The 27,914-nt window shown below is 40.5% G+C and overlaps 1 protein-coding gene across 11 annotated transcripts in view; it reads right to left on the bottom strand.

Annotated features, from left to right (window-relative positions):
• Positions 1–27,914, bottom strand: part of MAP3K4 (mitogen-activated protein kinase kinase kinase 4) — a 109,989-nt gene that overhangs the window by 66,463 nt on the left and 15,612 nt on the right. For 10 of the 11 annotated variants that reach the window (XM_042987472.1, XM_015544311.2, XM_042987470.1 and 7 more), the window contains exons 1-2: positions 20,946–22,720; positions 6,426–6,616 (exon numbers count right to left, since the gene is read on the bottom strand). In XM_042987472.1, the coding sequence (XP_042843406.1) occupies positions 6,426–6,616; positions 20,946–20,956 (202 nt within the window). In that variant the 5' untranslated portion in view covers positions 20,957–22,720. Of the gene's footprint in view, positions 1–6,425; positions 6,617–20,945; positions 22,721–27,914 lie in introns of those variants that run through there. The other variant, XM_042987469.1, reaches the window with a different exon arrangement.

Below are 27,914 nucleotides of genomic sequence, written 5' to 3'. Positions count from 1 at the left end.
CATACATACACATACCTTGAGATATTTATGATAGGGAAATTATGGTGTTTGTTTATGATATATATGTATGTATACACGCACACATAGGTACCAATTCTGATGAAATGTCTTGAGATATTTGTTCTATCTCTATAATTTGGCAATTGCGGTATAGTGTAATACTGCTGTAAAAATGGGGCTGGTGTTGATTACGAGGCAGATTCACCCTGGGAAGGACTTTTTGGCTTGAGTGTTTTCATTCTTATTTAACCTATTTAAGCTATTAAATGAACTAGCTTTTAACTACGTTGAAAGAACAAAACTTTACGGATGAGATAGTTTTGACTATCTCTTCCTTAAACCCATCGTAAGAAGAACAGTTACATATGACTAATTATTGTCCAAAACTTATTAAAATCTTAATTGCTGTGATTGGGCAGTTATTTACCATTATCTAAAAGTATAATTTAAATAATACCACAATTAGATCCTGTTACTCAGGGAAGTATGAAACCCAGCCTGGTCCGTGAGCTAAGTCAAGAGCTTAACTGGCAGGTTCCATCAGTCAGGATGTCACATAGCTGACTTCTTTTTAGGTAATAGGAACTGACCGTTCTTCCCGAGCTATCATAACGTGGCTATCATATTTGGCACAGCTTCTAAAAATAGAAGTTAATATTCTGACAACAAAAATGTCTTTAACCGCAAAAAACGGATAAAATATAGTTCTGCACACTTCTAAACTGGCAACCATTTAAAAGTCCATCAATACAAAGCAAGAAATAAAACACCGCAACAACGGTGACCTCGCCTTCGCCCTCACGTCCCACCCCCGTCTTCAGTCCTCTCCCGTCTCAGTCTCAGACAACCGCTGTGACGGACACTGTTTTGAACTGTCCTGTCTGGTGGTTGCACACTCGCATACTACAGTTGGAAATCACAAACGATGAATGACACATGAATCTCTGGGCAGCATTTACTGTGTGCATTTGCAGGGACTTCTCTAAAGTCTACTCCCAGTGTGTGGATTTGCCGGGTCAAGGACATAACCAACCACAACTTGATCGTATTAACAAATTACTGTCCCACAAGGATTGAGACCATTTATACTCCCGTTAGCCTGCATGAAAGCTGCCATCTCCTCATATCTTTGCTAGCAGTTACTCACTGAGGTAACTGTAAGAAACATATTTGGTTTTTGTCCAGGTTCCTGGCACAGAGCTGCTAAAAAACCCTCGGAATTTCCTAAGTGATAGGGGTATCTTTTATTATTCATAAGGAGCCCCTTTCAATCACATCTAATAATGGGGCGCCTGGGTGGCGCAGTCGGTTAAGCGTCCGACTTCAGCCAGGTCACGATCTCGCGGTCCGTGAGTTCGAGCCCCGCGTCGGGCTCTGGGCTGATGGCTCGGAGCCTGGAGCCTGTTTCCGATTCTGTGTCTCCCTCTCTCTCTGCCCCTCCCCCGTTCATGCTCTGTCTCTCTCTGTCCCAAAAATAAAATTAAAAACATTGAAAACAAAAAAAAAATTAAAAAAAAAAAAATTTATGCTAAAGAGGTGACTTAGGGGGTGCTCCTAGAAAGCCTCCAGATGGGGCTGGTCACAGAGGGAGCAAGTAATTAGCAGCCCCCCTACCCACCTTCCTAACCTCCCAGAAAGGGGTTAGAGAGGGCAGCCTGGAGATTAAGAGCTACAAAGACTCTCAAACGGGAAATGTGATGAGCCCCAGGTTGGTGAACACATGGAGGTGGTGGGAGGCTAACTAACACCTGGGAGGACCCGGAAGTTTCATGGGAACCCGACACCCTGCCCTACACATCTCTTCCATTTGGCTGTTCCTGAGTCCTTTATACCATAAAGTAAGTAAAGTGTGTTCCTGAGTTCCTGTGAGTTCTAGGAAATTATGGACCTGAAGAGGGTCTCATGGGAACTCTCAATTTATAGCGGGCTAGTTAGAAAGGGGCCTGGGACTGAATTTCCAATTATAAAAAAATAAATCTATAGTAGTTACTACTATGGATTAGTAGCAGTTACTCTGAGCCTATAATAATAAAAATATTTGAAGAATCATATCCATATAATCAGTTCATGACAATGGTTACCATTGCTAAAAGAAAATAAACGTTAATAGTTACTCTTACCTCCTTTCAATATAATGCCCTCAGTTACCTTTTCGTGTGCTTATATTCCTTCAGGAATGCTTATGACGTTGTCCGCATTCACAAAGGAGAGAGGCTGGAGGCATAAAGACAGTAAGGCTGCCCAGACACAAATGCTCCAAAGCTTTATATCCAATGCAGGTAGGAGCTAGTCTCTTACAGCTAGCAACCACCTCCTGCTGGTGAAATGCCCTGTGGTCCCCCCACCCCCCACCCCACAACGAATTCTGGAGGCCATGTGTCGCCAAAGAATTCGGCAAAAGCGGTGTCATGTGACTTCCTAAGTTATGAACCCTTACAACTTTCACCTCGACCTCTCATGACACTTGCTCTGGGGGAAGCTAGCTGCCACATAAGAACTCCCATTACCTGGGACCAGTATGCTGTGAAGAAGCCCAGGATATGCCATGTGGAAGGTTAGGTGGGAACAAAACAAGGCCAGCCAGCTCTCAGCCCAGGTGCCAGACCTGTGAGTAAAGGAGCCATTGCGGACCACAGAGACCCAGCAGACACCCTGTGGAGAGGAACCGAAAGCCCACACTGAGGGCCCTATCCAGACCATGACCACATCTCCAGCCAACTGAGCCATTTCAGCTAAAGCTCCAGACATGATGGGTTTGAGACAAGCTGTGACCTGCCCGGACATGTGGCCCGCAGAATCATGAGCACAATAAAATGGCTGTTCTTTCACGCCACTAAGTTTTGGGGTGGTTTGTTACACAGCAATAGGTAACCTGAAAAATGCAAATACTATTGGCGACATTTATTAAAAAGATGAGTCCAGCTTGGGACTGTAGTTCTAAAGTGAAGAGTCTGATTCGGAGAGTCTTTGCTCGTGCCAGTGAGAAAGAACGAATGCACCAGTTCACATTTCCTTGGAAAGCTTTTAAAATAAAAGCTGACCAACCCAATTAATCCCAAAAGCTCTTGAAAGTACTGAGGGACCAATATATTATCATGAATCACACACTCCTTTGAAATATTGGTCTCCCTGACTCAGCCTTCAGGTCATAGCACAAATGTCACTTGTTCCAGAAGCCCTGAAGCCCCGGGGGCCTTCCCAGCCCCTCCTGGGGGGGTGGGAGGCGGTCTCTCCTCACCAGCCTCTGTCCCACCTCCGCCCCCAAGACCGCACTGCCCGTTTACCTGCGTGCTTTGGTGGGGCTCTCACCAAAGATAGTACAAGTTATCATTTCTATGTATTGGGTTTATAGGTATTTTTATTTCTTTTTGTTTGTATTTTCGAAATTTCCTACAATAAACATGTCATCTTTTACAATAAGAGACAAGATTAAGTTATTAAGGATTTTGGTCTCGTAGGTGCCGCTGGATAGGTACAAGCCAAAAGACACATAGCGGGGCACCTGAGCAGCTCAGTGGGTTAAGCGTCCGGCTCTTGATTTCAGCTCAGATCATGATCTCACGGAAGGTTCGTAAGTTCAGAACCCGCATCAGGCTCTGTGCTGACGATGTGGAGCCTGCCCAGGATTCTCTCTCTCTCCCTCTCTCTCCCCTACCTATCAAAATAATGTAACAAACTCTATCAAAATAAATAAACAAACATACACACATAAAATAAAGACGTATGGCCGTTCACTTCTTTACCTGAAAAATGGCAAGAATTGGAGTAAGCAGTCCTAAGACCCCTTCCAGATCTAAAATTCTGTAATTTTATGGAATAAACAACTGAAAGAAATTGAGGAGGAAAGGAGGCAACCTTCCATCTTCTACCTCCCACATACCCCAGAAGGACAGTAGCCATTCAGCAAATATTTAGTGACTATTTTTCTGATTAGTGAAAGACAGTTAACTCAAGTACGGCATTCAGGTAAGCTTAACATCTGCTGCTTGTACTAGAAAAAACTCCAAACCAAGTACCAGGAGAACTATTTCTAAAAATACTCCTGTCACTATCTCAAGTTTTCTAGCCTTGAGGTTGCTTTGAAAATCCAGGCCTCAGTTTCTCAATCTACAAAATGTGAGAATTATGCCTTCAACTCCTATTCTAAAATGGTATGGACCAGGGTGCCTGGGGGACTCAGCTGGTTAAGCGTCCAACTCTTGATTTCGGCTCAGGTCATGATTTCGCGGTTCGACCCTCACACTGGGCTCTGAGGTGACAATGCAGAGCCTGTTTAGGATTCTCTCTCTCTCTCTCTCTGTCCCTCCCCTGCTCTCTCTCTCTCTCTCTCAAAATAAAAAAATAAACTTAAAAAATAAAGAAAAACCAGGGGCGCCTGGGTGGCTCAGTCAGTTAAGCTTCCAACTTTGGCTCAGGTCATGATCTCATGGTTCGTGGGTTTGAGCCCCGCGCCGGGCTCTGTGCTGACAGCTGAGAGCCTGGAGCCTGCTTCGGGTTCCGTGTCTCCCTCTCTCTCTGTCCCTCTCCCATTCACTCTCTCTCTCTCTCTTTCCCTCTCAAAAATAAACAAACGTTAACAAATTGTTTAAATAAATAAATAATGGAAATAAATAAAAATAAAACAGTAGATGGACCAACAAGTTAAGAAAAGGCAGATGTGCTGCAGGCACCTTCTCAGTTTTCCCAGCTCGAAGCAAATATGTGCTAATATTGATTCAGGAGATGCTACTTCACTGACACCTATTTTAGAGAAGGAGCTTCTATTGACGTCCTGGAGGAAATGAATAAGGGTTGATTTTAGAGATGATAAATTGCAATAAAAGCTATTAGTTTCCAAAGGGGGTTGTAAGTGCAGGTCGCAAGTTAACATCCTGGTGCAAATAAAGTTTTAAAAGAAAGTAAAAAAATCGTGGTGCCTTGCTGGCTCAGTCACTAGAGCACATGACTCCTGGTCTCAGGGTTGTAGGTTTGAGCCCCACGTTGGGCGTGGAGATGACTTGAAAATCAAAAAAAAAAAAAAAAATCTTAAGAGAAAATAAAAAATCACCTTCCCTGTGGAAAAGAAAGACCACTTACTGATTAGAAATTCTTTCCTGGGTAAGATTTCACTCAAGCAAATAAACAAAACCCATTTCTCTCCCCTTCCTTCTTTCTTGAGGAAGGGCTACGACAGGAATACAGAGTGAATTTGCCAACTTACAGCCATGAGAGGTCAATGTGTGGAAGAAATCTGTAGGAAGGGGAACCTGGCCAAAGAAAAAGGAAGAACACGGACCAGAGAAATGCAGAAATGGGCAGGAGCTTGATGTCAAAAAGGGAGAACATGTGATAGGGGAAATTTCTCAGATAAGATCAAGAATGAAATCTCTACCTCGTGCAGCAACTGATGACCAACTTCCAAAAAGCTAGGAGATCAATTTTAGGACAGGTGGTTTGCTGAAATTAATAGAGAAATGCTAAAGCCATAAGGCTTCAGTGACCGGAGGCTCTGAGCCAGAAAGCCGGGAACAAGGAGGTAGCAGGTCGGCATGATTTATCTCCCTCAGAAAAGAAAGGCTGTGACACGCTGGAGGAAGTGAAGAAATGAAAACAGAAAACTCTCCCAGCTTCTAGGAACAGAACATTATCTGGGCTCTGAGATTCTAAACAAAGACAAAAGGAGAAGTGTCTGTGGTGGGAGGTGTAGGGTACCATCTAGGCACTGTGCCCGGCAAGAAAGAGGGCCACGCACGCACGCTCAGGGCCGTGTCACAGTCACCAACAGAGAGCACACGTCATGAGCTGCTTAGAGAAGCCTGGCTCTGCCTCTCCCAGACTACCCACACATCAAGTCTAGAAGACAAAAGCTAGAGATTCCAAGAATGAAAAAGGCCATCGCGGCACCTGGGTGGCTCGGTGAGCGTCCGACTTCAGCTCAGGTCACGATCTCACAGTTCGCGGGTTCGAGCCCCGCATCGGGCTCTGCGCTGACACCTACAGTCTGGAGCCTGTTTCCGATTCTGTCTCTGTCTCTGTCTCTCTCTCTCTCTCTCTGCCCCTCCCCCACTCACACTCTGTCTCTGTCTCTCAAAAATAAATACACGTTTTTAAAAAATGTGTTGTTGTTTTTTTTTAACGGAAGGCCAACTATCTCACACATGAGTACCACCCTGAAGGAGTACACACTCGACTTCTTCCACCACTGGCTTTAACAATTACTCCGGCCAAACCTTTCTAGCTCTGGAGAATTCTTTTCTCCTTTATTAACAATACTGCTAGTGGTAATGATTCGAAAGTTAAGAAGTGAAATTTAAAATCGGCATCAAAATTAAATTTAAGATAAGAAGAAAAACATTCTCATAGAAAGGATCAGTCAATAGTTACGTGTTCCACCGATTATGTACTGAAAGCGTCAGGCCCGTGCATGTCGTACGTAGCGCACTCACCTTTCAAACCAGACCGGCCAGCAGGCCTCCCGACGTTATTCCGCTGGTGCTTGGTGGACATGCGTTTTATCTGCCGAGGGGTGCTGGGGGGAGAGGTGCCATCAAGGTTCTCTGTATTGGTTTCATCTGAAAAGTCCTCTGGATCAGACTCGGAATTCTGGCAGCCAGAATCTCCTAACGTGCGCTCTTGCCTACGAAACATGATACACAGAGAAAACATTCAGTGACGCGGTAAGTGAACTCAAATGTAAACTACTTGCAATTTCATTTAAGAACTCTTTGCAGAACTTTGCTACGGATACGTCTCCTCCTCGGCACCGGCGTCGTTCTCCTCTATTTGTACGTGTGGCACTCACAGGAGAACTCCTCTTTCGCCCGGTGGAGTAACGACCGTGACTTCTGCTCTGACCGCGAACGGCGAACAGCAGGGGAACCGCACGAGCAGGACGGCGCGCAGTTTCTCTGTTTAGAGAATTCTGACGTCAGTGACGTTTAAAACCAAAAGCTCACAGATTGAGTAAAAAGAGAGCAAAGGACTGGAAGATACCAATCAGACAGAACGAGGTATGTACGTGTGTGCTGGCCACTGAAAGCCGGGTGGGCGAGTGGACTTGCCTCGTCCTGCCCCGGACCTCAGGGCTGCTCTTCCTCTGAGGCACACAGAACAGAAAGCCCAGGAACGTTCTATGGTGACCCCGGCAGCAAAGCAGGGGGCACCGCTAACAGACGAGAGGTCAATGTTCCTATGTTCTCCACCACACACGACAGGGCAGGGCTCGGGTGAGCAGTGGGGGAGGATGCTGGCTGGGGAAGGAGAAAAAGGAATTCGTTTCTCTTCAGCTTCAAAATGCCACTCCTCACTAACTTGTCCTCTGGTAATGCTTCCGGCCAATTCTCTATCCCCAGCCAGCTTCTCAAACACCACTATTTTGATAAAGTTCTATTTTTGCAAAACCAACAACAACAACAAAAAACTTATTAGTACAAACAGAAACAAATACCATCCCAGAACAGCAAGCTAGAAGGAACCAATCATGAAGTTCCTTTCAAGTACATACCACAGTCTACCGCATTCTGAATATTCTTTATTGAATACACTTCAAATTTTTAAACATGACTCCACACTATATCCAAGACAGAACCAGTTTTCTTCCTGGCAATTCATATCCTGATATAAAATCAAAGCTATTACAAAATCAAGATGGAAAAAAAAACACTCTAAGATATAGGATACATTATTGAATTATACTGACAAAATATCAGAAAATAAACTTTCAAAAAATAAAAATGCTGCAGAATTATATAAATTTACAGCACTGAAATCCATACAGAATCCCTCAGATGGGTCAAAAACTGACATAACCAGACAAGACCACTCTAGATACTGTGAATATACATGGCCCCACACATATGTGCATACATTAAGACATACAAATGAAATACCCTGAAAGCTGACTACAACAAATTAAATCATAAGCAAAGTTAGAAATGAGTTTTTTTTATTTTTTTAACGCTTGTTTATTTTTGAGAAAGCATGCAGCGGGGGAGGGGTAGAGAGAGGGGGGAGGGGTACAGAAGACCCAAAGCGGGCTCTGCCCTGACAGCAGCAAGCCCGATACGGGGCTCAAACTCACAAACCACGGGATCATGACCTGAGCCGAGGTCGGACACTCAAACAACGAGCCCCCAGGTGTCCCAGAAATAAGTTTTAAGTATTCCTGTTCCCTCAGGCTAACCACATCTATAATTTAAGTATCACACAGTCATACAATAAATAATACAACTTCCAGATGAACTTGAAATTTCCTACATCCATTTCTTCTACGCTCACTGCAAAATAGCTGATTCAGCTGAACAGAAGATATGACTATCAGTGACAAGGTCCCTCATCTCATTTCCCCGTGTTGTAGTGGTTACTAGCATAAGCTTGGAATGATTAACACTGTAGGCTTTGTGGCACAAGGGACTTTGGTTCAAAGGCTGACTGTGCTAGTTAGTAGCCATGTGGGCCTTCGCCAAATTACTTAATATCTCCACATTGTGCATTTACCAAATAAAGATAATACTTAGAATCCATACCTATGAGGATTTAATCCAATAATGTATGCTTAACAAAAGAGTAATAATAGAGCAGGGTTCACTAAATGATTGCTACTGCTCATATTATAAACCGTGGAAGCCACCAAGCCTATTGGCCATCATGAGGGAACCTGAGTTCCTTCCGCATCTGCTTAACATTAAGACAGGGGGTACCTGGCTGGCTCAGTTGGTACAGCAGGCAACTGCTGACCTCGTGGTTGTTAGTTACAGCCCCACGGAGGGTGTAGAGATTATTTAAAAATAAAAATGTTTAAAAAAATAAAAAAGGAAAGGGGCACCTGGGTGGCTCCGTCGGTAAAGTGTCCACCTTTGGCTCAGGGCATGATCTTGCAGTAGGTGAGTGAGAGCCCCGCGTCGGGCTCTGTGCTGACAGCTCGGAGCCTGGAGCCGGCTTCGGATTCCGGGTCTCCCCCTCTCTGCCCCTCCCTCACTCATGCTCTGTCTCTCTCTGTCTCTCAATAATAAATGGACATTAAAAAAAATATTTTTTTAAATAAAAAAGGAAAGAGAAGTCTGCCTTTGAGTTCAGCATGGTACAGGCCCAGAAACTATCTTAACATTTTTAACGCCTTCTAAATTGTTTCAAATTCAATACTATAACTTTTTTTTCCCCACTAAGACAAAGTCAATGGTAAGGAAGGGCAGCACATTTCATTACTTTTGTGTCTCCAAGTTTCTAGGATAGAACTCAAAACCATTCAATGTTTTACCACAAAAACATATTTCATATTTCAGAATGGTAATCACAACAGAACTACAGCACAGACATTTAGTCAGTTAAACACATCAAGGCCAGATAGCAGCGAATGCCAGGCTAAACAGAAAAATGGAGTCAGATAAAGGAGCAAACGAGACAATCAAAACATCCCTCTGCAGTGAAGAGAGACGTGAACTCAGGAAGCGGAAGACCAAAGGCTAAGTCCCAGCCTGACTAGACAGGTGACTGCGTACGTGACTTAATCTTTCTAAGACGAAGAAAAAGACGAATATATAATTTGTAAAGCCAACATTCTAAAATACTTCAGGAAATTCAGTTATAAATATTTCAAAAAAGTCAAGGATACCAAAATATTGGAAATCAACGGCTATGTGGAAAACACTACAGTATAAGACAGGCACATAAAATGGCATGTTTCAGTAGCATCCAGCAGTGCTGTGTGCGTGAATAAATTATTCAAACGCGAAGTAGAGGAGGAGGAGGTTTTTATGAAGAGGGACTGAAAATGTGCAAACATCAGTGAGCCAGGTCTCCAAGGGCCAGCTCCCAGAGCTAAGGACAGAATCATGATCTCAGGATGAGGAGAGTTTATTTTTCAAGAAGTACCTTTGTCTGATCTGCATAGGATGGAAACAAGTCCACTGCTTTCGCAGATAAAAAGAGTCAAAGACAGTGCATGTAATAAAGATGCTAACTTTTATGAAAAAATTTAATTTGGGGAAACAGAAGAAAAAATACCTGTCATCTAACTACGGACAAGTTATTTCTCTACACACGGAAAAATTCACTTGGCTGCACTCTCCAAATAAAAGTAAAAGACTAAATCCCTGTAATACTTCTCCAGAAGCTGAAGATCTCTTGTTTTCAAATCTGCCTCTATCCCAAAACAGAAAGTCATCGTAGTCTTTATAACCTCGCACAGACACAATAAACACTACTGGTTTCAAAGTGTTTCCAAATTATTTAATTACTCTAACAGCAAACATAAAAAATGCATGGAAGCAAAGAGGAATACTGTCATAAACAATGTATTAAAGTAAGATAAAGCACGGTGCACTTCATCACTCTTCATTCATTATGCCACACAGAAAGTGAGGTAGAAAGACTGCCATGTGGAGCTGACAGCCACTTTCTTAGGATGACTTCAGCCCGTCAACATGGTACTCACACCCACTGGAAATGTTAATAGTTTACCTTCCATCCAAGTAACTTAGTAACTTAATACATGTCAGTACAAAGTCCAAATATATTTGAAGGAATTTTTTAAAAGTCTGGCACTCAATAAGTAAAATTCATGCCTGCCATCCTGTCAAAAATTACCAAAAAAAGGGAAAATATGGCCCAAACCAGGAAAAAAAAATCAGTAAGCAGACCAGAAATTTTGCTCAAACAGAACCTGTAAAGATGAAAACTGTATCTGAAATGAAAAACACTCTGGATGGGATTTAAAAGCAGATGAGACACAGCAGAGGAAAAGAACCGTGAACTTGAAGATACAGCAATAGAAATGATCCAAAATGAATCAGAAAAAGATTAAGGAAAACAAAGAAAAAGAACAGGGCATCAGTTATCTGTGGGGCAGTAACAAGCGGTGTAACATGTGTGTTATTAGAATCCAAAACAGAAAAAGGGAAGCACAGAAAAAATCTTTTAAGAATTAAGGGCTGAAAATGTTCTAAATTGGAAGGAAACTGTAGTTCACAGATCCAAGGAGCTCCACAAACTCCAAGCAGAACAACTTGAAGAAAACCATCAGTTTTGACTGTGCACATCATAATCAAATTGCTGAAAACCAATGATGAAGAGAAAAATCTCAAAAGGAGACAGAGAAAAACAACTCGGCTTGGGAGTCTAAGCTAAGAAGCAATATACAATAGAGGGGTGGGAAGGGAAACCAAGCTACAAGTTTCTTTTCTCTCTGTAAAAAGAAAAATTTATACACAAAATCTAGGAATATAAACACTAGTGGTAAGTTCAAAAGAACGTGCATCATTTCAATTAACTAACCCAAACCATCCAAAACCTCATTTTGTATTAGCTCATGTGAGATGAGCTAATGTGGTCAGTTGACTGGTTCAGAATGTTGCCATGGATACCAATTATTTTGGATGAGGAAAGTAATACGAGGTTTACATCAATTGCTCTGAAACACTGGCCTGATATGTGCTGAAAAACACACAAATGTGAAATTTCTTTCTAGTGCTAAATTTCTGACAGTCATATAAAACAGTGTCTCACTCTTTTCACATCAAACTTTGCTAAAGTACTATTCACTTGACATAGAATCTGGTCTAACAAAAGTGTGCCCTGAACTCAACCCAAGGGGTTTTGCTGTCATTTCAATGGAAAATGTGTGGAAGACAAGACAAAAATTCAAGTAACTAGGGGTTAAATAGTTCTGCTGTGACACAGTTGGTGAACCACATGGTGCCCGAAATAGCTCATCTATAAAATAATGAAGTTGGATTAGACGAGTTCAAAAACATCTGTGGTTTTGCAAAAGCCCAAACACACCAAACACACACACACACACACACACACACACACACACACACACACCCTTCTTTACAAGTTCTTTAGCAAAGTCCCTAGAAATCAATTTTAGGGACACCTGGGTGGCTCAGTCAGTTAAGCTTCCGACTTTGGCTTGGGTCCTGATCTCACGGTTCGTGTGTTGGAGCCCCGCGTCAGGCTCTGTGCTGACAGCTCAGAGACTGGAGCCTGCTTCAGATTTGGTCTCCCTCTCTCTGTGCCCCTCCCCTGCTTACATTCCGTTTCTCTCTCTTAAAAATAAACATTAAAAATTTTTTTTAAAAACAATCAAGTATTTTATTCACTTATGAAGTATAGTACTCAACCGTGTGAGATCCTCTCTGTCAACTCTGCCTTCTCACTAACCTATTCTCTATTAAACAATAATTAAAGAAACACTTCGAGGAAAGGCAGGGAGGGGGGTAGGCAGAGGTGGTAGATTTTCTAGATTTCTTTTTTTAAGAATTCATATTAAAGAGTTTGCTTGGCTGGTGGTATAAATCAAAAGCAGCTAAGCTAAATTTGAGGTTGCTCAGTTGGTTTGTATTTGTAAGAGCCAATTAATTAAAAAGTTAGTTGATCTATATTGTCAGCCTATCATTGAATGTTTATCAGCTAACCTCCAACTAAACTGTTGTCAAACCTCAAATTTATCCAATATTTGCTAAGTTTTTAACTTTTTCTGTGGTGCCTGGGTGGCTCAGTTGGTTAAGCATCCGACTTTGGCTCAGGTCCTGATCTCACAGCTGGTGGGTTCCAACCCCGTGTCAGGCTCTGCGCTGACAGCTCAGAGCCTGGAGCCTGCTTCAGATTCTGTGTCTCCCTCTCTCTCTGCCCCTCCCCTGCTCACGCTCTGTCTCTCTCCCCCCAAAATAATAAATAAACATTAAAAGAAATATATTGAACTTCATTGACTCAGAGTATAGGGTCTTTACAAACCTACTGAGTCTTGGTTTTTCAAGACAGACATTCAAACTTAATTTTTTTTAAACTAAATTCATTTTTTTTTAACAAAAGCAGATTAAAAAAAAAAAAAAAAAAGATTTCCCGTGAAAAGAACTATCCCTCCCAACCAGTCTCAAAGCTCTGGGAAGGCAGGGACCCATCTATTACTGTTTTACCACAGTTTCCCCAATGTCTAGGACAGTACCTGGTGCAGATTATGTGCCCAATAACTACCTACTGAATAAATGAACTTGTGAGGCAAAAATAATGTTCTCTTTTGATACTTCAGACTTAATCATCATCTAAAGTCTATTAAAATACAATCCCATTTAATTATTTGAAGAATGTAATTTTTTTTAAAGGCTGCAAGAATTAAATGATTGTTGATTTCTGTGGATGATGTTATTGGGATACTGTAACCCTAGGTGCCAAGGTAACTACCTCCCATCCAGAACAATGGCAATGGTGGATAACGGAGGGAATCGTGGTTTTGGAATCAGATTAACATGGGTTGAAATCCTTATGTCCCCACTCTTAAGAATACAAGCTTTAATCGAATTACTCTAAATTTGCTTACGCTTTCATTTATTAGAAGCCTTCTTATCAAATGCCACTGAGACTTATGGCTACCCAGTTAATTTTAAAAATACATATCAGGGGCGCCTGGGTGGCTCAGTCGGTTAAGTGTCTGACTTCAGCTCAGGTTATGATCTCACAGCTCGTGAGTTCAAGCCCCACGTCGGGCTCTGTGCTGCCAGCTCGGAGCCTGGAGCCTGCTTTGGATTCTGTGTCTCCCTCTCTCTCTGCCCCTCTCCCACTCGTGCTCTGTCTCTCTCTCTCTCTCTCTCAAAAATAAATATTAAAACAAAATTTTTTAAATACATATCAAGAGCATTAAGAATGAAACATGCAAGGGGCGCCTGGGTGGCTCAGTCGGCTAAGTGTCCAACTTCAGCTCAGGTCACGATCTCGCGGTCAGTGAGTTCGAGCCCCGCGTCGGGCCCTGTGCTGCCAGCTCGGAGCCTGGAACCTGCTTCGGATTCTGTGTCTCCCTCTCTCTCTGCCCCTCTCCCACTTGTGCTCTGTCTCTCTCTCTTCTCTCAAAAATAAATACTAAAAAAAATTTTTTTAAATACATATCAAGAGCATTAAGAATGAAACATGCAAACTCGAAAACCCGAAACATCTGTGGTAGCTGTGACTTTGGTGGCCTTCCACAAACCTGGCCTCCCAGTATTCACACCCTTCTATAATCACCTCCTCTTGAATCCAGTATGACCTTGTAACCTGCTTTAACTAAAGAGATGCAGTGAAAGTGACACTGGGCCAGTTACACCCTTGTCCTTCAGGGGAGGCTGGCCACAGGTAAGAAGGCCAGCAGCCCTGAGACTTCCTCGGTCTTCAAAGCCCCACCCAGGCAGGTGGACAGGCTTCACGAAGAGCCTAGCTAGGCCAAAGTCTTGTGAGCTTCCAGCTGACAGCCAGCACCAACTTGCTAGCTTGTGAGTGAGGCTATTTTGGACCTTCCAGCTGTCCGCTGAACCCAAGCCAAGACCATGAGAAGCAGAAGACCCACTCAGTACCGTAACAGATAAGAAATGGGTTTCATTTTAAGCCATTAAGCTTTGATATGGCTTGTTAAATTATAAGAGATAACAGACACACATATAAAACTTAAACATCTACTTTCACTTTAAGCCCATGAATGAGATTAAAACTATCACCACTCTGATGAGGGCCACAGCCTTGCCTTTTAGTGTGGGTCCCTGAGAGAAGTCATGAGTCACACATACCACGACCAAGTGCGGTGTCTGCAATCCACACTCTAGTTCTTTAAAATAGAACAAGAATCTAAAGACTTTCGTGGAGCAACTTTTCCAGATTTTCATGATTTTTCTTCCTAAATGTTAACAGTCCTCTCCTTTACCTATTTGATAGCAATTTTCTTTTTGTGACCTATCTTGAGACTTTCCAAAGTATTCCATCTAGAGAGAAACTACAATTCTCTTTTGCATTCACAGTTCACATGTTTGTATAAAAGCGTACTAAAAAAAAAAAAAAAGCATACTAAATTATGCAATAACAATTAAAACATACAACAGACCTAAACAGATTTAGGAACAAACAAGGAACTCTTGATAAGCATATGTTTCAACTGGTGGAAACAGAAAGTCACGGCCATTCTAGAGTGTAACCTGTCAGTCATTCATGATGCTGCAAGCATCAGTAGATATGTTTTATAGAAGAAATGGAGAAGGTCAGGTCTTGGAAAGGGTTAGGTCACGTATGGATAAGGCTTACCTGACTTAGATCTTCTAGCAAAAGTCTTTTATTTAACTCACAGATTTACACAAAGTATACTTTATCAGTCCTAAACTAACTAGAACAAAAAGAACACTTAAAGATAAAAAAATAAATATACATTCCATATGGATAAGTTCTGCTCATCATTAGAAATAAAAATAATTATAACCTGTTGAAAAAAGATTTTCAGGGGTGCCTTGGTGGCTCAGTCAGTTGAGCGTCTGACTCTTGATTTCAGTTCAGGTCATGATCTCACAGTTGTGATACTGAGCCTCACGTCTGGGCTCCATGCTGGGCGTGCAGCCTGCTTGGGATTCTCTCTCTCCGGCTTCTTCTGCCCTCCCCCTCTCCCCACCACTCTCAAAAAAAAAAGAGTATTTTCAGATGAAGTCTTTCAGAAAACAAAGTCTTATAAACAAATATAACAAACTGCTTTAAAGACTTATCTTTCATTTCTGGTTAACCAGAAGACTACTCCAAAAAAGAACTAGAACCAAAAGAAGAGACAGAGAAAAAAAGATAAAGAAAGAGAAGCTTTAGGTATGTAAATGCATATAAGTCATGCTACAGATGAAAAGACAAATGTGACTATTCTCGTTTTTCCTGCAATTTTGCTGCAAGAACTGAGGATAAAAATAAGAGGGCAAAGAATAAGACATTTTCAGGTGTGCTTTATTTTTACCAGTTCCAACAGCTCCAAAAATGTATGAGCATATCTATCATCTACATCTTTTTCCAAAGCTCTACAAACCAACACTAGATCGTATGAATATAGATTCGCAAGGAGACAATCAAAATGGAACAAAAACCCTTCTGAGATGCACCGATTTGGGGCCTTCCAGCTGAGTTGTTGACCATGAACAGGAGAAGGATGCCGGCAGCACAGGTGAGAGGATGTCTTTTCAATACAAGACGTGAAAATAAGCACAGATCAGTCTTGTTGTGACCGCATCTGATGATGAAATGCCCATGGAAAAGAATTTAAAGAAAGCAACATAAAAGTGCTAATTCCTTCAAAAGGAGAATTGCAGGGGTGCCTGGGTAGCTCAGTCAGTTTAGCACCCGACTCTTGGTTTCAGCTCCGATCATGATCTTGCGGTTTGCAGGTTCGAGCCCCACGTCAGACTCGGCGCCAACAGTGTGGAGCCTGCTTAGGATTCTCTCTCTCTCTCTCTCTCTCTCTCTCCCTTTCTCCCTCTCTCTCTGCCACATCCCTGCTCATGCTCTCGCTCGCTCAAACTAAATAAACCTAAAAAATAAATAAATAAATAAATAAATAAATAAATAAATAAATAAATAAAGGGAACTGCGGGGCTGAAGCAGCTTAAGTGGGAAGATGAAAAACTGGATCAACGCTGGAAGGAAGAGCAAACAAAGGGTCTTCTATGCCAAGTGTGCACAAAACATTAAAGAGAAACAAGAAAAATGCTTAAAATTTTAAAGGGGGCAAAAAAAATTTTTTTAAGGTAGCAATAAGAATTATGATGTCCCTCTACCTACTCTAACAAATGAGAACATTTTTTAAATTCCCTTATTTTAATTTGAATTTGTGGAAAAAAACACATTTTCTATCATGAATTACTCCCTGTCATTCTTAGAAATCAAGTAACTGAGGAGCCTCTTTCTGTAGGAAACACATGAGCTGTCTGAATCGCCTTAGCTCAAGTTACCTTTCTAATTCAGATTTTTAAAATAGTTTTAACTATAAATATGCTCTGTGACACACACACACACGCACACACTCAAAAGATGAACCCTAACTCTTGGGGGTAGATAGATCTAAGAAATATGAGTATATGAAATATATTCTCCCAGGGTTTTTAGCGACGTAAACTGCAAAGAAAAGTGAGGAAAGCAACTGGGACAATTTGGACATAACATCCCTCACCTCTGCTTTGACATCAGCTCAGAAAAGCTCATTTACCTAGGGACCAGATCTTGGGTTTCCAGCACCATGCTCCAATAGAAGAACCAGAAGAAACGGCTGAGTTCAGGACTGGGGCAAAGAAGATATAATACAAGCCTGGAGCACTTTGTAGTGCCAGCAAGTGAGGAAGTGCTCAAAAAACAAACAAACAAACAAACAACCTATGGGAGTATTTTAGAAGGACACAGAAACAGAGCTCCCATTGGCCAAAACTGGAAAATTCTGAGCAACAAAATACAGATATAGAATTATACCCATGAATCATATCCAATTATAACCATGAATCCATGAGTCCACATTGATATAATTACTAAATAAATACATGGGAGAAGAGAGAAATCACCTGTACAGACAAAAATCCAAAGAATTTAAGTCTACATTCCCGTCCCAAGGACAGGGAGGTTAACTCCCCACCACTTAGGTAGAATAATGTGTCAACGCTGGCTCACTAGCTGTGACAAATGTAGACAGTAGAAATACTGAAATTCTCTACACTATCTTTGCAATTGTCTCTAAATCTAAACTATTTTATAATAACCAATTTATTTTAGACCTAATTATCTTAATGATGCTGTATGAGACAGTTCCTCGATGATGCTGAATAAATTCGGTGTTACTGGACCAGGTACAAAAGACTAAGAACCAGGACTAAATGGAAAATGTAGTATTATGAAATCAAGCAATTCTTTATCAATAGAACTGATGATTGTGGTTGTAAAAAAATTTCAAACGATAAGTAAAGAAATGCCCTTTAAAACAGTGACTTCCAAAATTGGGATATGCATCAGATTTCTATTTATGTTTTTAATCAGCTGTATAATTCGTTACACAGTAATGAATGATTTCCATTCTAACAGTATAATTGCCTCCATTAGGTACTGAATTCTGACCATCTGCCAGGCACTATGCTAACCATCACATGTAATTTCACCTAATCCTTGCCAGAGCTTATGGAGCCATTGTAGAAAGGCTTCTTTGCCCAGAAGGCCACTTCTCATTGATTATGAGAAGCGCTCGTCATCAAATACCCATTACATACTAGGTAGTCAGTTAGGCACTCTACAAATGTTATCTCATTTCACCTTCCCGACGACCCCCGCAGGTACTACTGCGATCCCTAAGCTGCAAAGGTAACTTGTGTGCTCAGCTGGAAAGGACCTGAGCCAGAACTGGAGTCCTGGCCTAACCCCACGGCCCAGGGCCCCTGCACCCCCAGCCTGGTTGCTGGGACGTCTGCCCTCTCCCGGACAGACACGGAGGAATACTCCCCCTGTGGAAGGAGGCCCCTACAGGCTGGACAAAGAACGTGGGAACAGTTCGGAGATGTAGTACTCAGCCGAGCTGCGGGACTCCTATCTTTGCTGATGCCTTTTAACCACTCCACGTCGAAATTTCCTCACCTATAAAGGCGTTAGCCTGGCTAAGATACTGAGTCGCAATTCGGCTGGGGACCACAGTGTGACTACAATTTAAGTGAAAAAACAAAACGAAACAGAATAGTGAGGCTTTGCTTGCCCTACTTCTTTCTGCGTATAAAAGAAAAGGTCTAAGTCAAATCCTCTCCCCTTCAGGTAGCTACTTACCTTCCCTACCAAGTCCAAGAATTACACCCTGTCTTCCCTTAATTTACTGTCCTCTAATAGAGCACTCCTCAGATCAGGCTAGTGTTTCCACTCGTTTTGTGTAAATCTGCGTGTGTTTATACCTAAAACAGAGCCTGAAACTACCCCCTAGAAGGACAGAAAAGCAAGCCTTTTAAATCAGAGAACGATAATTTGAAATTAACAATTAACTTTTTTTTCACTGAGAACAGGATTTTGTGTAAGAGAGGAGACAGAGGGCAACATAAAAATTTTAAGGTGTATTATCTTATTCACTTCCGTTTTTTTCTTTCTTGGGTGTTTGTTGTAGTGACTGGTTTATTTAGAGCTGAAAACACACATTAACTGTCCCATATGCTTCCCTGTGTGTGTAGCTGCGTCAGCGACACTATTAGCTCCTCCAGGACGTTAACTGTGCCATTCGTTCAACAGTGGACCTACCGGACAAGCGCTGTGCTAAGAGTGGAGGAAGAACACACGACTCAACGAGAGCGTCACCATTCCTGCCCTCCTGCAGCTTCCAATCTACAGAAAGAACTAGACACTTAGCACGTAAGTGCGCACACACCAGTGTTTTCAGTGCGATCCCCCATTACGCTGTGAACGACCGCTGGCGGACGGGGTCCAGCCCCGAGAACTGGGACAGTTCCCGGCGACGATAAAGCAGACTTCTTTAAGAAGCAACATTTCAACCGAGATTCGAAAGCTCCGAAGGCCCCGACGGGACGAAGGAGAGGAGGGGCAGCTGAGACAGAGGAGCACGGGGCTCAGGAGGAACCGAAAGGCCGTGACGACCAGGCGCAGAGCGGGCAGAGTGAACGAGAGCCCCCGCAGGCGCAGGCGGCCGTCGGATTATGTCCTTCGTCCTAACAGGAACATGTAGCCGCGCGGGCGCTAAAGCGGGGAGGACATGAGCGAACCCACCTCCCTAAGCATCTCCCGCCCCACTGTGCGCTACTAGACAGACGCAGATACGCACCATCTTCTGGCACTACGTCGACTTTTTCACACACAAGGCTTCTCAACTAATCCATCACAGAGTCAACCTAAAGGGCTATTCTGTCCATGCTATTTCAACAAGCAAGACCGTTCCCCGGCTGGGAGCCCAAAGAGGAAAGAGAACTGCTCACCTGAGAGGAACGATGCCTTTAGGGATCGTGAAATCCTTAGAAATGGCCCCTTAACAACCAAGAGGTAAAACACTACCCAACACCAAAGACGTAATTAAAGATATATACACGTACACAAAGTTGTCTCGTGAAAAATATAATTTTCTTCTAATTAAAAACTATGTAAACTAGGAAAAAATGTAAATGGGTCTAAAACAATTTTAGAAGAAAAAAATAAAAGCTCCCATTTTTAATTATATAGCTTTCTTCACTCAAGAGAACGTAATTGGTAACTGTGGTTGAATACATAAGGCCAACGTGAAATTTACTGGAAATGTAGAGCCTAGAAGTCTTGTTTGTGCCAAAAATAAACACCACCTACGGTTTCAGAAAAGAATGTCTCACAGTATACACTTAAATGCAACATGTACAAAAAATATAGGGAACGCAAAAAGAGTTAACGTATCAAAACTGTATTTTTGTTTAATTTTTTTTCTAACGTTTATTATTAAGAGACAGAGAGAAACAGACCATGAGCATGGGAGGGCCAGAGAGAGGGGGAGACACAGAATCCAAAGCAGGCTCCAGGCACTGAGCTGTCAGCACAGAGCCCGACGCAGGGCTCAAACTCACAAACCACAAGATCATGACCTGAGCCGAAGCTGGACACTTAACTGACTGAGCCACCCAGGTGCCCCTTTTTAATTTTATTTGAGAGGGACACAGAGAGAGAGAGTGAGCACTTGCTAGCAGGGCAGAGGGGCAGAGGGAAAGAGAAACATTCCTAAGCAGGCTCCACACTCAGCACAGAGCCCAATGTAGGGCTCAATCCCACATTGAGGTCAGGGATTATGACCTGAGCTGAAATCAAGAGCTGGATGCTTAACCAGTTGTGTCGCCCAGGCACCCCAAAGCTATATTACCTTATAGCTCAATCATCAGACCACGAATTCCCTGAAACTGAATGCAAATTTTTATTATGTGCATTTTTCAGAGGAGTCAAGAGTCTACGGTTTTGATCAGATTCTCAAATACAATCTATGACCCAAAAAAGGTAAAGAAGCAATGACCTAGAGAATATTTACCACACATTTAGCAGAGTTCTCTTTTCAAAATACCTCATCCTGACATGTACTAGACACTCAGAGGATGAGGTTTCAGAGGCATAACTAATTCAAAATCAATACTCAAGCTACAAGGGCACAGCCACACTAGCCAAGAACGGAGGAAAACCCCCTCCCAACCACAAATACTGGCTTCACACAAAACTGACTTAAAACTCACCTAATGGTCATGAAGTAAACCAAATAAGAAAATCATTTTCAATCTTTGGTGACACGCTGTTGTTTTAGGTTTAGGATGACATGAACCTCCACACTCCCTGCAAAAGTGGTTAATTAAAATAACATTTAATTTTGTAACACAGTTAATTTAAAAATAAGTAAATCCTAGAGAAGAACTAGAGAACTACAGAAGAACAAGAGATTTAAGCAGTGATTTTTCCAGTGATGGTTGCCTTTGTGTTTATCCTTCCTGGGCCTCATCAAATTTTTTAAATCTATGGGTTTATAGTGCTCATCCAATTTGAAACATTTACAGTCATTACTTCTTCATCTTTTCCCTGTTTCCCCCCTTTCTTTCTTCTTTCAGGAACTTCAATTACACAATGCTGGCTGCTTGATACGTCCTCATGTGTCACTGTTGTTCTCTACATTTTTTCTGGTCTTTGTTCTCTCTGTACTACATCTTACAACACTGACATTGCTAGGTTCACAAGTTCAGTAATTTTTTTTCTATAGGGTCTGTTCCGTTGAAAATCCCACCTGGTGTATTTGTAATTTCAGATACTCTATTTTTCATCTCTTGAAGTTCCATGTGGTCTCTTTTATCTATTTATTTTTCTCCAATGTTCATTCATGTTTTCCTTTAAACAGCTGAATTGCAACCATATTAACAATTCCTTCTTCTACTTCTATCATTTTTGAAATTTCTGGGATTGTTTCTATTGATTGTTTCTCTAGGTCAAGGGTCATCTTTTTGGGCTTATTGACATGTCTAGTAATTTTTGGTCACATGTTAGACATTATAATTTTATGCAACTATCTGAATTTTGTTATCTTCCTTTAGAGACCATTTGGCATTTTCTTTCTTTCTTTCTTTCTTTTTTTTTTTTTTCACAAGCTGTTATTTCTAATTCCACTTTATCCTGTCAAGGTTTGTTTTCAAGCTTGGGTAGGCTAATTCCAGACATGCTTTTACTCTAGGATTCTACTACTAAGATGTGAATCTTCCATATCTTTATTGCTTGTCCCAGTGACCAACAAACAAGAACTTTTCACTTTGACCACTGGAAATTCAAATACCTCCAAGTCCCATGTGAACTCTGGGCACCTTTTGGCTCACAGTTCTCCAGTGGCTCTTTGCTTAACCTTGTAGAGTTTCTACTCTACACAAGCGCATCTTGTATTCAAACACTCAAGTCTTTGGTAGATTTCTGGAGTTCTTTTTCTATATCATTCCTTTCTCTACAGAACTCTGCCCTCAACTTCCAACCACTTCAGTCTCCCTGAACTCCAATCTGCTCCTCAATTCAAGAAGACTACTCTGCTTTGCTGCGGATATTCCTGCCTGCACCACAGTCTAGAACGGTTTGCGGGCAGAAAACCAGGATAATTACAGGGCTCTCTTCATTTGTTTCCCTTGTCTCAGGGAGGACAATCCCGTATAGTCCATTATCCAGTGTCTGAAAACAGTTGTTCTGTATTTACATTTATCCAAAGTATGATAGGAATAGTTTATTATATACCACTAAAAGGCAGTATATGTATAAATTTTTATTTTAAAAATTGCCCTGTGGATTATTTAGTGTTAAAACAAAATGGTACTCTATCTACTCTGTTTTACATATAAGGAAAAGCCGTACTTAACTTTCAAAGTGACTAATTTCACAACATAGCTAACTATTTTATGATAGGATCATACAGCAGTTACTTTAGGAAACAAAGAAGAGGGAAAATTTTGTTTAAAAACAAAGAAATTAATATAAGAAGGGAAACATTTCATTTTATTGGTTAAAATATTTACAAATAGCCAAATCCAACCCATTTATTTTGTAGCAATTAAAACATTTTGTTTGTTTGTTATGTGAATTCTATAATTCACATAAGATCAGAAAGACTCTTTGTAAACCTAATTGCAGAAGGGAAGATAAAAGATCTAAAACAAGATTTAGCACACAAAACTGATTATCACTTAAATATACGAATATTTTAAAAATGACATACTTTTCAACTATAGATGGCACCAGAACACCAAACAAATACATAGCATTTTTGGCAGTTTCTCATGTCTGCTTGTCAGAAAAACTATAAGTAGTTCTATTACTCTAATTTCTACTGCTGAGGGGAAAAAATCATTAACAGAAAAAAAATGCCCCTAAATTTTTCTGACTTAGCTACAATCATTCAAACAAAATTTCTAATATATTAAGACAAGAAGCCACTCGATTTCTTTTTTTTTTTAATTTTTTAACATTTCTTTATTTTTGAGAGAGAGAAAGAGACAGAGTGTGAGCAGGGAAGGGGCAGAGAGAGGGAGACACAGAATCTGAAGCAGGTTCCGGGCTCTGAGCTGCCAGCACAGAGCCCAATGCAGGGCTCGAACCCACGAACCATAAGACCACAACCTGAGCTGAAGTTGGACGCTTAACCGACTGAGCCACCCAGGTGCCCCAAGAAGCCACTCAATTTCTGAAAATTTATATTTAAATAAACAAATATATCCCTCTTCTACAAGAATAACTTTAACTATACTGAGTCTCAATACTTCCTTACAGCTTGATATTGTGTTGGTTAATCACTACTACTTTTGTTGATGTTTTTTTCATCTATGATTCTTTCCTCAGTGCCTACAGGACCTTTAATAAAGCAACATACTCCCATGATATATTGCATTACTAGAAACTTTTATTAACAGAGATAGAAATAATAAGGAACTGAGGTATCTTACAAAATATACTGAAAAAGTGTTGGCTACAGTTGGAATATTCTTTTTAAAGAATCAATTTACCGCTTAAATTGAAGCTGAATTAGTTACTTTAAAGCATCCTTGCAATAAATACTTACTAAAAGTTACTATATCCTAAACATTATTCTAGGCACAGGGATACAAGGGGTTAGAAGATAAAGGTAACCAAAACAATCCCATAAAGACTACTGTTGAAGGACTCACCTTCCCGATTTCCTGTTGCAATTACTACAAAAGTAACAATAATTAAGACAGTGTGGTTATGGCATATGATAGGTACATAGATCAATGGAACAGAACTGAGTGTCCAGATATAAACTTAACAGACTTTTGACAAAAGTGCCTAGACCTTCAATGGGGAAAGAAGAGTCTTTTCAGCAAATGGTACTCGGATAAACAGATAACCACATACAAAAGAACGAAGATGCACCCTTAACTCACACTATATACAAAAATCAATTCAAAATGCATCAAAGATCTAAATGTAAGAGCTAAAATTATAAAACTCTTACACAAAAACTGGGGTAAATTTGTAGGACCTCAGATTTGGCAATGGATCCTTAGATATGGACTCAAAAGCATGAGCAACAAAGGAAAAAAATAAATAAATTAGACCATCAAAATTTAAAATGTTTGTGCATCAAAGGGCACTATCAAGAAAGTGAATAAGATAATCCACAGAACGAGAGAAAATATTTGCTAATCATATATCTGATAAGGGACACATCGAGAATATACAAAGAACTCTTATAACTCAATAATAAAAAGACAGAGAACCCAATTTAAAAATGGAGATAGGATCTGAATAGACACTTCTCTAAAGAAGATATGTAAATGGCTAACAAGCATCTGAAAAGATGCTCACCACCATTAGGAAAATGTAAATCAAAACCAAAAGATGGCATTTGATACCCAATAGGATAGTTATAATCAACAAGTTAGATAATTACAAGTGTGGGCCAGGAGGTGAAGAAATCAGAACTCTCGTAAGCTGCTGGTGGGAATGTTAAATGGTGCAGTCACACTGGAAAACATACAATGGAACAGTTGCAATCCTAAGTATTTACCCAAGAAAAATGAAAACACGTGTCCACACAAACACTTGTGCATGAATGTTTATAGCAGCATTATTCATAATGCCAAAAGGTGGAAACAACTCAATGTTAATCAAATGATGAATGGATAAACAAAATATATTCAATCCTTTAAAAGGAATATTATTCAGCCGTATAAAGGAATTAAGACTGATACATGGCATAACATGGATGAAACTTGAAAACATTATGCTATGTGAAAGAAGTCAATCACAAAAGACCACATGTTGTATCGTTCAATTTATATAAAATGTTTAGAACAGTCAAATATCCAGAGACAGAAAGCAGATTAATGGTTACTTAGGGTTGAAGGGCATGGGGATTTGAGGGTGGCAATAGCTAAAGGGTGCAGAGTTTCTTTTTGAGGTGATTAAAATGCTCTAAAATTGAGTGTGGTAGTGGTTACATATACATTCACAGATGTATTAAACCGTGAAAGTATTAAACCAATTGATCTGGACACTTCAGACCGGTGAATTATATGGTATATGAATTATATCTCAATAAAGCTACTTTATTTCTTTTGCTTTTTTTTTCCCCTTGGGGTTGGGGGGAACACCTGGATGTGAATCAGAGACTTCCTGATGCACAGAAAGCTATTTAAAAAACAAAACAAAACAATAAAAGCAAGATCCCTACTCCTATAGTTCTCTTATGCTCCATGTAAATTACAACTCTGACTACTTTCTGATAACTTAGATGTGCAATGCTTTCGATAGTCCAGAATTCAAATATACATACACTAAGGTTAGTACAAGCTTTTAGCACCTTAATACCAAGAAAGTCTATCTCACCTGTTCATTTCTTAAAGAAACTGTGAATAGTAATAAATTTGGAAAACTGTATGGTACAGATCTCCACATACCAAATTAACTCATTTAATCACTTATTCAAATTCTGAAGAAAAAAAAAATGAAAAAGCACTAGCAAACTAGCAGGATCTGAGAGGAAGGCAATCGAACATTTCTACTAAAACAAGGGAAGCTGGGATATTACGACAGGTTCTACATTAACTCTCACTCAAATACCATTTCCAGGAACAAAGCTCTTACCAGGCATGTAACATACAGTACCAGTGATGCAAAAAGCAGTAGAAATATAAGCCTAAAAGAAAGGGCACTCCTGTGTCTTTTTATTAGTTCACTAGTTCTCAGAAAATGAGTGCATACAGAGAATCCAGAGGAAAAGGTGCCAAGAACCAGTGAAATTTACTGAAGTGGTTACCAGTGATAATTCATCGAATTAACTCTTATTCATTCCATCGACAGTTAGGACCTACTATGTGCACAACTTACTGCAAGAAGGTTTCCAATGATGTAAAAATACATAAAGCCCATATTATAAGCTCCTTTACAGCTTGCATGTAGCCTACAGTAATCTTCCAGAAAATATCACAGAAAATGATATTTATGTTATAAACACTTATTTATATATTATAAATATTTGTTATGTTATAAATATTTACAAATAAATAAATATTTATGTTATTTTTCCAGAAAATGGGTCTAAAATTATTTTCCCTTAATTTCATGTGTTGGACTCTCTAGCTTTAATAAATGGAAGAAAACTTAAAGACTTAACTATGTGGGGGCACCTGGGTGGCTCCGTCGGTTAAGCATCAACTTCGGCTCAGGTCATGATCTCACAGTTCGTGAGTTTGAGCCTCACGCCGGGCTCTGTGCTGACAGCTAGGAGTCTGGAGCCTGCTTCGGATTCTGTGACTCCCCCTCTCTCTGCCCCTCCCCCGCTCAGACTCTGTCTCTGTCTCTCTCAAAAATAAATAAAACGTTAAAAAAAATAAAAATAAATAAACATTAAAAAAAATTTTTTAGGATTTAACTGTGCGAACATTTAAAACGCTAATATATTTTTAAAAAACTAAGCCATATTAAAAGCTAAAATGGAGAAAAAGAACACATTGTCCTTAATTTATAAAAGGCTCACTAAATCTGGCAAGAAAAACCCTAAGACATCAACAGGAAAATAAGCAAAGAATGCAAAAAGATAATTCACAAAACAAATTTAAATAGCAATAAAACATGAAAACAGTTCCACCTACACCAGTAACCAGACACTCGGATTAAAACCAGATAACCCCTTCTGACCTATTAAATTAGTAAAGGCTTCTTATAATACTCAGAGCTACAAAGGGCAAAGTACAGTAAGTACTATTTGTGGCCCACTGTACATTTGTACCATCTTTCCAAAAGCAAATGTTTAACAATAGATATTAAAAATCTTAAAAGTGCTCAAAAGACTCCTTTTGAATCCTACATTCAGAAGTTAATTTTACAAGAGCACCCAGACTGCAGTCCTATCTAAAACAGAAACTGGTAATAACTTAAATAGGTTATGGTATAACCATAAAAAGGGATATGATGGAGCCATTTAAAAACGATGTTTTAATATTTTTACTGACATGGCAATCGCTCACAATACATTCAGATAACACAACATGCCCACCTCAGCCTAAAGAGACCTCTTCCCATTCCTGCATAATGTATTTGGCAGTTAATCATCCTTGTGGTGTTCTTGCTAAAACAAGCTATTGTTTAGACCCTTCACCATGTCCTTTCACATTTATGCCTAAGGAAACAGCACATAAGATAGAGAACCATAGACTCTGAAGCGTAACAAATACAGATGAGTCCCAGCTGCAGGTATTCTCACCTAATCTGTCTCTTAAAGTCTCATTTTGCTCATCTGAAAAATGCACATCTATTTTACATGCTTGTTGTCATCGTTACGGAAAACAGCAGGTTATAACACTCAAATGACGGCACACAAGTAGATGCAGGTGTAAATTTATCACCATTTCTGCACCAGACTATGAATTATCAAATTTCCGTTATTTTATCTCTTCTCCTTAACTAGATTATAAATCCCCTGAAGGCAAGGCACATTTTACATTATGCTTATTATGTAATAAAACTACTATCCGTCTGGGGGAGTGTGGGGATATTCACAAGTGGAGTGCCTTCGGGAAGGACTCCAGCGGAAAAGGCAGGAAGGAGCAGCTGACACACAGGAAACAATCTAGGAAAGGCGAGAAGCTGGGGAAGAACACAGCGCACTGAGGAACTGGGAAGATGGTCAGTGTGAATGCAGATTCTGAATTCTAAGAGGCAAGGAG

The sequence above is a fragment of the Panthera tigris genome, chromosome B2 (assembly GCF_018350195.1).
Source record: "Panthera tigris isolate Pti1 chromosome B2, P.tigris_Pti1_mat1.1, whole genome shotgun sequence".
Taxonomy (NCBI): Eukaryota; Metazoa; Chordata; class Mammalia; order Carnivora; family Felidae; genus Panthera; species Panthera tigris.
The sequence above is the reverse complement of the archived record's forward strand: the minus strand, read 5'-3'. Positions and strand labels throughout refer to the sequence as shown.